General features: G+C 36.1%; 2 protein-coding genes and 1 long non-coding RNA gene across 5 annotated transcripts in view; 2 read left to right on the top strand and 1 right to left on the bottom strand.

Moving 5' to 3' along the window:
• LOC106871104 (endoplasmic reticulum lectin 1) overlaps positions 1–10,574 on the bottom strand; it is a 488,243-nt gene that overhangs the window by 58,758 nt on the left and 418,911 nt on the right. The gene's annotated exons all lie outside the window — the stretch shown is intronic.
• Positions 1,125–4,510, top strand: LOC106867926 (uncharacterized). The gene is made up of 4 exons (XR_001409196.2): positions 1,125–1,191; positions 3,059–3,141; positions 3,517–3,573; positions 4,437–4,510. It is a non-coding gene; the product is annotated as an uncharacterized LOC106867926 (long non-coding RNA).
• The window catches only part of LOC106867925 (endonuclease G, mitochondrial), a 25,111-nt gene continuing 23,637 nt past the window's right edge, over positions 9,101–10,574 (top strand). The window contains exon 1 of the mRNA XM_014912994.2: positions 9,101–9,723. Coding sequence (XP_014768480.1) covers positions 9,196–9,723 — 528 coding nt within the window. The 5' untranslated portion in view covers positions 9,101–9,195. The remainder of the gene's footprint in view (positions 9,724–10,574) is intronic.

The following is a 10,574-nucleotide window of genomic DNA, read 5'->3' as shown; positions in this document are numbered from 1 at the left end:
CACTCCCAAAAGGATGAAAGGCAAAGTCGACCTTGGCGGTATTTGAACTCGGAACATAAAGGCAGACAAAATTCTGTTATGCATTCTGCCTGGCATGCAAATGAATCTGCCAGCTCACAACCTTGTTTTCATTATTGTTTACACAAAAACTATGTACTTCATGGGAAATATGGTTACGAAGGGGTTAGTTTGGATCACTACAAGTGCTACTGCCCCTCCTCTCATATTAATCATTTTTCTCTAGCATTGGTTCAAGGTCACATTGCTTTATGTGTGGCACCAGCATCTACAAGCCTGCGAGATTAGGGATGCTCAGGGAGAGGGTTGCAACCTGTATGCAAGGACAACCATGCTTTTACTTAGTTTGACATGTCTTTTCAAGCACAGCTAACCGTCAGGAGTTTCAGTCTCCTGTCATCCCCTCTGTGGGTCCCAATATCTGTAATATATATATATATATATATATATACATGTTGATGTGAATTTATATTTCTCTTCATGTGTATTTGCTAATTGCAAACAAAGCCTCATTGTTCATATTGATGGTGTCTTTTGCTTGCAGTTCACCTGGAAACCATACCTGGGTTTCTTGGTATGTTGTGCAATCTTTATAAACATACAGCTCATTCAAATGGTGTCATTTTTTTTCAGTCCTCTACATGACCATGTTTGTGCTGTTTGTTGGCTGAATTATTATTAGTTTGCTTGGAAACAGGTGAGAGTTGGTATCAGGGAGAGTATCCAGCCTTTGAAAATTCTGTTTCAGTGTAGTCTCATCTGACTCATGCAAGCATGGAAAAGTGGACCTGCAAATGAAAAACAAACAAATGAAAACTTCAGTTTACTACAGCTGACAAGTGTCGATCTGGTTTACTATTGTATGAGGTTGGGTCCAACTATAAAATATATACATGGAAAACAGACATCAAATGACAATGGTGTGAGGTGAGAACTCATTCATTTTTTATCAATCTTTTTGCTTGATATTTTTACATTAGGAATAGATATGATAGATGAAAGTGCCTGCAGGTGAGTATTATATTTCTTGTATGTCTAGGAATAAAAGTCTTAGAAAGTATTTCTGTTGATAAATTTGATTTCTGTTAATTCCTTAACTGATTTAGTTTTGTTAAACCTGAACTAGATGTAAAACTTTGCGAGGAACTTCCAGACTGCCTCCGTAAAGTTGTGGTAAGTGAACTGATTTATTGCTTTTATAATTTTATTTACTTTTTTGTACAGTTATGTTATGTTGCCAGAGAAACAAAATTATTATTATTATCATAAGGCAGTGAGCTGGCAGAATCTTTAGCATGCTGGGAGAAACGCTCAGTGACATATTGTCTGTCACTATGTTCTGAATTCAAATCCCATTGGGGTCGACTTTGCCTTTCATCCTTTCGGGGTTGGTAAAATAAGTAGCAGTTGAGCACTGGGGTTGATATAATTGACATGCCTTGCTGACCTTGTGCCAGAATTCGAAACCACTATTATTATAATAATAAGGCAGCGAGCTGGCAGAATTGTTAGCACACCTGCTAGATTGCTTAATGGTATTTCATTAATCTTTATGTTCTGAGTTCAGATTCCACTGTGGCCAACTTTTCCTTTCATCCCTTCTAGAGCTAATAAAATAGTTACCTCTTGAGCACTGGGGTCAATGTAATCAATTTATCCCCTCTCCTAAAATTACTGGCCTTGTGCCAAAATTTAAAATCATCATTATCATCATCATCATCATTATTATTGTTATCATTATTATTAAGGTGGCTAGCAGGCAGAATTGTTAACACACCAGGTGAAATACTTAGCAGTATTCTGTCCGTTTTCACATTCTGAGTTCAAATTCTGCCTAAGTTGACTTTACCTTTTATCCCTTCGGGGTCAATAAGTTAAGTACCAGTGAAAGACCGGGGTCAATATAATCGACTAGTCCCCTCCCCACAAATTTCAGGTCTTTTGCCTATAGTATAAAGGATTATTATTAATAATAATAATAATCCTTTCTACTATAGGCAAAAGGCCTGAAATTTACGGGGAGGGGACTAGTCGATTATTATTATTAAGTGAAGGCTCGGTAGTTAGAGAGTCGAGCTTACAATCGTGACGTGGGTTCAATTCCCAGACTGGGCTGTGTGTTGTGTTCTTGAGCAAGACACTTTATTTCTTGTTGCTCCAGTTCACTCAGCTGAAGAAATGAGTTGCGATGCCACTGGTGCCAAGCTGTATCGGCCTTTTTGCCTTTCCCTTGGATAACATTGGTGGTGTGGAGAGGGGAGGCTGGTATGCATGGGCGACTGCTGGTCTTCCATAAACAACCTTGCCCGGACTTGTGCCTCGGAGGGTAACTTTGTAGTTGCAATCCCATGGTTATTCATGACCAATTATTATTAAGTTGGCAAGCTGGTAGAATCGTTAGCATGTCAGGCAAAATACTTAGCAGCATTTCACCTGTCGCTACGTTCTGAGGTCGACATTGCCTTTCATCCTTTCAGGGTCAATAAATTAAGTACCAGTCGAACACTGGGGTCGATGTAAATAAAATTCTTCTTGTTATGAAACAGAACTGGGGAATACCAAATTAAACATTGTTGCAAGCTTTATGTTTGACACTCCCGTTTTAGTCCATTGATTTTGTCTATGAAATGGACTGAAACTCATTCAAAATATAGTGATGCAACAGGTACCACTGTTATATCATAAATGTAGACCATTACCTAGTTTTAATTCTCTGTTTCAACCATTTTGCTAACTTTATTTGTACCTCTTAGAAAAGGCCTGGTTATCGTAATTTTCTATTTCTTCCTATAATTCCAAAGCTGAAAAAAATATCCAGTTGTGTGAATACTTGTTTAATGCTTAAAGATATTTTTATTATTGCTTAAAGCTCTAAGATTATTTTATCATAGTTGGGTTCTAATCTTTATGTTGTTAATGTCCTTTGAAAATCCATCTACATTAGCAACTTTCACCTTTTCATAAATTTACAACTTTGCACATAAATAACACATTTAATTAACTTAAGCTCAAGTCTGTTTTGATAATGTTCTTTTGTCAGCCGGAAGGAAATCTTTTAGAAGACAGATTTACCAGTTTACAACGCAGAAATATCCTGGAACCTCGACAAGTCTTCAAGAAAAGGTTAGCTTTCTTTTCAATTTTTTTTTTGTTTGTTTTCCAGGATTCTCATCATCATTTGCCTTTCATCCCATCTTTTTGAGATCAATATAATAGAGTACCAGTCATGGTACTTTATTCTTATGGATGTAAAGTAGTGGGAGACAAAGACAGAAAATAAAAATAGTATTGGAAGCCTAACATATACAAAATGAATTTCAAGAACCACAGACTTTAATCATGTTTTGTATATTAGGAATGAAAGTATTTCTAATGTATGTTTTTACAGAAACCTTTTTTTATTTTATTTGATATTCTGTTAAGGAATTAAAATACATCAGCCACTTCACTTTGGTTTGAAAATTCATTAATAATGCATATTGATTTTTCTGTTTACAGTAACCAGAAGAAATACAAACGAAAGGTTTATGTCAAACGCTCTCACAAAGAAGATCCGTAAGTACTGCTTAATGTTTTAGACATACTGGGAGTGATGGATTGGCAAATTGGTAGAGTGTCAGACAAAATTTGACAAAGTTGTGGTATTTGACTTGATCTCTATATTCTGAGTTCAAATCCTTTTGTTGTCAATTTTGTTGTTCAACTTTAACCCATTAGCATTCAGATTGTTCTGTGGAATACAACCTTATTTATTTACATTGTTTTAAATTGATTATGTATTATATCGTAGATCTAAGATTTTGATGATAACGATTGTATATTTTTAAAATGACATTGTAGGGTAGGCCAGATCTGGCTGGTTTCAACATAAAATAGATAGAATATTTTGGCTGGATATGGTCAGTTTAAATGCTAAAGAGTTAAGACATCAATATAAGCCAGTCAAATATTGGGTCTGATTTCCCATTTCTCAAAATTGTAGTCTATAATGAAATTAACTATTTCAGGTTTGTAAAGCTGAGATGAAGGAGACCATGAATAGGGAATCTGCTTCAATCAGCATGTCTCTTGCTAGTTAATTTACATTCCTCTATTTACTTAAAGCATGGCTGTGTCAAGTGGTGGTGAGGAGACAAACACAGACACAAAGACACGCACACACATACGTATGACAGGCTTCTTTCAGTTTTCATTTATCGTATCCACTCACAAGACTCTGGTCAGCCAGATGCTATATGAGAAAAACACTTGCTCAAGGTTTCTATGTAGTGGGACTGAACCCAGAACCAGGTGGTAGAGAAGCAAACATTTTACTACACAGCTATGCCTGTGCCTTTTGTTATGTTTTGTTTCAAAATTAATTGTCAGTATTAATTATTCTAATTATTTTTTATATACTTTATTTTTTTATTTTACAGGGTGTAATGTGATGAAAGCTGAAAATGTGACTTTCTTGACTGAATATTTTAATAAATTCATATTCTTAAAATTGTTTGGTTGTTATTTTTGTCTCTTACTGCCTTATTGTTACCTTATCATTATCAGCAATGTCATTGTCAGCACCACCTATATATATATATATATATATATATATATGTGTGTATTCTTTCATTTGTTTCTGTCATTTGACTGTGGCCATGCTGGAGCACCGCCTTTACTCAAGCAAACCGACCCCAGGACTTATTCCTTGTAAGCCTAGTACTTATTCTATCAGTCTCTTTTACCAAACTGCTAAGTTACGGAGACGTCAACACACCTGCATCAGTTGTCAAGCAATGTTGGAGTGACAAACACAGACACACATCTATCAAATCCACTTACAAGGCTTTGGTTGGCCTGAGGCTATAGCAGAAGACACTTGTCCAAGGTGCCATGCAGTGGGACGGAACCCAGAACCATGTGGTTGGTAAGCAAGCTTCTTACCACACAGCCACTCCTGCACTTATGATAGGCTTTCCCATTGGTTTTGACCTATGAAGATCCAACAACCTACACTTTCATTGTCAGTCATGATGGTTATGTTGAATGTGACATTTGAGTCCCACTAATGATTTGCAAAGAGACTCGCAGATGCTGCAAGTACAAAGATGACAGGTCAGTACAGGCAGTGTAATTGCAACTATTTGTCTCCTTTACCTTGCATCCCTAAGCCTGTTAGTGCTAGTTGAAACAAAGTCTTGGACACCATTTTGACATGACTATCTCCATTTTGTTTGTTCAAAGGTATTGTGACCTATATTGACTGCCAAGAAGTTACTCTTCAGCTTGTCCTTATATCTGACCTGTGGTCATTAGGACTTTGGGAATTCTTACATCACTCATTCTGACGTCATGACCAGCTCAGCTGCATGTGTTTACATATCAAAGATTACTTTATTGTCATCATCTTTTTAACATTCATTTTCTATGCCAGCATAAGTCGAACAGTTTGATGGGATCCAATGGCAAAGGACTGCATCATGTTTCAGTGTCTGCTTTGGTAAGGTTTTTACATGAGAATACCCTTCACGATGCCAACTACTTCACAGAGTGTACTGGGTGCTTTTTTTTTCCCCCCACACTGGTACTGGTGAGGTTGTCATCAAGTTTGCAGGATAACTATATATATAGATATATATATAACCTCATCACCATTATTTTAATGTCCATTTTGCCATGCTTGCACAGGTCATAAATTCTTAATATGAACTTGACTGTTGAAACTGATTTTGTTGTATCTCAGGAGAGTCATTATGCCAATAATTATAAGTGCTGGTTCTATTTTACTTATTTTTCTTTATTATTCATCAGTTTGTTAACTGTTTAACTAATCAACTGTTTGATTAATCATTCAGTTAATCAATCAATCAGCTTATCAAAGTCCTTTCATTCTTCAATGGTATACTTACTCTACTCCAGGTCAGCTTCAGGTCTGTCTGCCCATCTCTTAGATTTTGTTTTTTTTTTAGTTCCAGGATACGACTGAGAATGTATGTGTAATGGGAAAGAAAAAAGTAAGAGAAGGTGTGGGTTTTTGAGTGCACATTCTGATGCTTTTGTGTGGTGTAGTTGATTCTATGAGGAAATCCATGAGAAAGAACATGATAATCGGTTTCAAATTTTGGGGGAGGGGGTAAGTCAATTACACCGATCCTGAAAGATTGAAAAGCAAAGTTAGCCTTGAAGGGACTTGACCTTAATGTAGAGATGGACAAAATGCTACTAATCATTAGTTTGAGATAACAAGGCCATGAATAGGACTTGTGTCAGTTTGGTGCTTTTAATATCTCATGTTTAGTAGACTCAATAACATTACCTAGTTTAACTCTATCACCCAGGTGTGTGATGACTTTAGAAGAGTTAGCAGGTTTCTTGTCATTATTCAAACTCCAAATCTTTGCTTTCAGAATGACTCAATATTTTGATATACTGCAGTAATTCATGATTCTTGGGTTCTCTGTCACAGTCTTGGAAACTGTGAAGGGTTACAGATTACAAGCAATGCTGTTCCTACTCTGATGAATCCATATATCAGGAGCTACTTAATTATTGTCATCATTGTCTTACCTTTTATTTTTCTTTGTTCACAAGGATTGGACAGAATTCATTGAGGTATGGCTGAATGCCCTTCTTGTCTCCAATCCTCATATTTCCAAACTTCTTAATCACACAGCCATGTCTGTACCTGCAGGATACATTTTCTATCATAATTGGTGATGAATAGTGTCATTGGTTATAGGTTACCAATGTACCAATCCTTGGTTCATTGTATTTTTTACAGTGAGTGTGACAAGGTAGTGTCTGTAAACAGTGCAAACAAATATGACCCAAAACTTCATCTGAAGCGTACTAGCTGTTTTTAATTTTCTTGCCAGTGAGGATCAACCCACTATTTTCAGTAGAGTACCAGATTTTTTCAAGAACGTTAACTGTCTTCTAAGTTTCATACACACACACACATATATATATACATATACACACACAAGAAAGCACATACATGCAAAACAAGGTGGAAAAAAATAGTACCTGAAAGCCAAAGGCAGAGTAATACACCATTAAAGCTGGAAAAAATCCTCAAAGTTTCATGAGACTGTTCATCAGACAATTTACAATAGTATGTAATATATATATATATATATATATATATATATATATAAGCGATGTGCTTTTGCTCATAGGTACAGAATTAATTTCTTAAGCACATGTCCATATAGTCCTCTAGATTTGGGCTTAACTCTGGTTTTAATACTCTAGATAATGTGTATCTTCCCCTGGATAGAATGCCAGCACACACTGCAGGTAGTTTATGTCAGCACTTCTGTCCACATCTTTTTGAACAGATATTATTTAGCCCTAAGTAAGACTTGAATTAGCAGACCTATTATCAAAATCATTTCTGCTTTCACAACCCTGTTCTTTTAGAGCTGCTGACATATATCAGAGTTTAGTCAATGAATAACAATACTGTTCTTGTAGAATTCCTAATGTTTTCAAACATCATCATAATCAAGTTTTCTCCTCTTCAGTGCAAGGACATGTTTGGAAATCTAATATGAAAGGAAGGGACAACTTATGTGAAAAAAAAAAAAACGTCATGTAATGACAGTGAAGGGCACTTGAAACTGAGATACAAAATAAAATATGGTAAGGTCCAATCCCATGATGATATTTGCGTACAAAATGACAAGATTCAATAGTAATGTTATCCAACCGTGGAACGTGTTCCACCATCATTGTGTTCTTCTTATAGCTGTTTCTGAGGTTGTATAGATAATCATGGTTCAAATCAACTCATATCTGTAGTTATTGTGCTTTTCTTGATGGGTCACATCTTGCTTGCATGTTTCCTTTGACATGGCTCCTATGGCTACATACTCTTCCTAACATTTTACAGTGTCCAGGGTGCATTTTACCATGGTAAAACAGACACAAGAGAAATTGCCATGCCTTCCAGTGACAAAAAATTCTGACTATCTTTAGTTGCTGTATTTTTCCAGGGACGTCAAATTCAAAAATTCAGTTCGAATATTTTCTTTTTTAAGTTTAGAATTTCAAATTGATAGACCAAAATCAAAGGAGAAAAAAATGTGCAATTAAAACCTGAAAGTATTGTCATTTCAGTTATTTTCAGAATTCAATTATAATTTTAATTGCTTTTAGATCATGTTTTCAATTTTCACCCCACTACACGTGTAAAACATCTATTAATTTTCAAATGCGTGTGATCTTCAATTACATTTCTTATCATCAACGCAGTTTCCTGAAGCTTTGATTGAATTTACAGCGTGCCAACGGCTAGGTTAATAGGGAACTGGACAAACAACTAAAATTGTTGTATTTTCTGTTGTTTCTGGCCATAATACTTAATCGTCAACACATGAAAAATAGCCGACATTGTGTCAGAGCCTTTACCTCGTCATTTGATCTCTTAGAAAAAACAGTTTAATTTATCTAAATTTACTGTGCATTCCCTGAGAAGAATAAATTGAAATAGAAAGAAATTATTGACATGCTCATATGAGACCATGTTTCTTTTAATTAATTTTCTTTCATTTTAAAATTCTGGTTAATAAAAAAGAAGCAACGGCCCCGCCAGGTGTCAAAGAGCTTTATTTTACAATCATGTGGTTCCAAGTTTGATACTACAGTGTAGCATCATAATCTCCTGGGTGTCTGAAGACTCATGAATAAAATTTGTCAATGGAATTTGTGGTAGCTCAACATGTATTTCAGGTGCATGTCAAAATAGGTGGAGCATCAGACAAATACCTTGTGATATTTGGTTACATTCTGAGTTTAAATCCCTCCTTGGAGGCTTTTACCTTTCCTCCTGCTGAGGTTGCCTAAATTCGTGAAAGGATGTGAGGGTGTGTTACCAGCTAAGACCAGTCCAGTCCAGTAATCAAAGCCGCTAAAAGAATGTGCGTGTGTGTGTATACATCCATTGCTGCTAGCTGTTTGTGGAAAATTTTCGAGAAATATTCATCACAAAATGAATGACATTAAGGAAATAAATTGATTACCAAGAAATATTTATTTGGAAGCTTCAAGAAAGTATGTGCGTTGTACATTACGGGACATGAATTCAGGGGAGATCACTCTACTGAATTTTTTTTTTTTTTGTAAATAACTGGCCAACACATCCATGTCGGCAGCTTTTCTTTCGTGTTACCTTTTGGTGTTCGTGATTTTGATGCGATGAGAAACCATCGCCTACTCGTAACAGCATCAGGAATTTCTCTGGTACTGGGAACAAGTTTAGGAGTATGTATAGAGAAACTGAGACTATACAAAAACTTAAACAATGTTCTTTTGCCTATTCCGTCCCTTCAGGCTCGGGAACTTTCTGTTGCACAAAAAAATGACGGCTTGGTTCCTAATGAGCCAATGCCAGGCAACAGGGTTGCCCAGATAATGAGATTCGGTTTTCCCAGTATGAGCAACCTTCGTTCGTATGGTAATTATGTTTTATCCTACGATCAAAGAACACGATGTCCAAATTGGGTATTTGAACATTTGACACCCGAGAGTCTGAAGGAGAAACACGCCGATAGAAAATCATGTAATTTTGAGGAAGATCCTTCAATCCATGCTTACTTTAGGGCGACAGATCGAGATTTCTCCGGGAGTGGTTACGATAGAGGACACATGGCTGCAGCTGCGAATAATCTACAATCATGGAGAAATCTTCAAGAAACATTTTATTACAGCAATATAGCACCACAGGTGAGTGTATTGCAGAACAGACGAGGGATACAAAAGCAACTCTGTAAATGTTATTTAATTGTCTTTACGGTAATTCCTAATAAGTTTTAGATGATACGAACATAAAAATATGTACTTATATGAGAAACGCTGATTGTTTTAAGTTAAACTCGTTACGCCAAAACTTTTATCCTTTTCGCCCTTCACGTGTTGAGGGCACTCAGTGTTGACGATCGCCTTAGAGTTAAGCACTCGATAAATTAAATTTGCGCCCTCAGTTTCGATTTCATTTATAGCAATTTTAAATTCACTTGAGTTATTAATGTTCTTGAACACTACATCTCAATCCGACCTCCTCTATAAATTTCTTGTATCGTGTCAATGAATGAAGTCAATTTTAATAGTTGGTGATATGAAATTGTCTCCCTTGAATTACTATTTGTTTTTCAAAGATATAAAATCCAAAAAAAAAATCTGATTAAAAATAGTGTTTACATAGACGGATACAGCATGCAGATATCGATTAAATATTATACACTGTTAATAACGATAATAGCGTTATTGTTTAGCTCCAGGTCACTTTCGATCCAACAGACTATAATCAAAGATGCTCCACTCGTTATAATCTCGACGCTCTAAATGCAGTATTCTCTTTTACTCTTTTACTTGTTTCAATCATTTGACTGCAGCCATGCTGGAGCACCGCCTTTAGTCGAGCAAATCGACCCCAGGACTTATTCTTTGTAAGCCTAGTCAGTCTCTTTTTGCCGAACCGCTAAGTTACGGGGACGTAAACACACCAGCATCGGTTGTCAAGCGATGTTGGGAGGGACAAACACAGTCACACTAACACACACACACACAGATATATA

Source organism: Octopus bimaculoides, chromosome 11, assembly GCF_001194135.2.
Source record: "Octopus bimaculoides isolate UCB-OBI-ISO-001 chromosome 11, ASM119413v2, whole genome shotgun sequence".
Classification (NCBI taxonomy): domain Eukaryota; kingdom Metazoa; phylum Mollusca; class Cephalopoda; order Octopoda; family Octopodidae; genus Octopus; species Octopus bimaculoides.
This window is presented reverse-complemented; position numbering and strand designations above follow the sequence as displayed.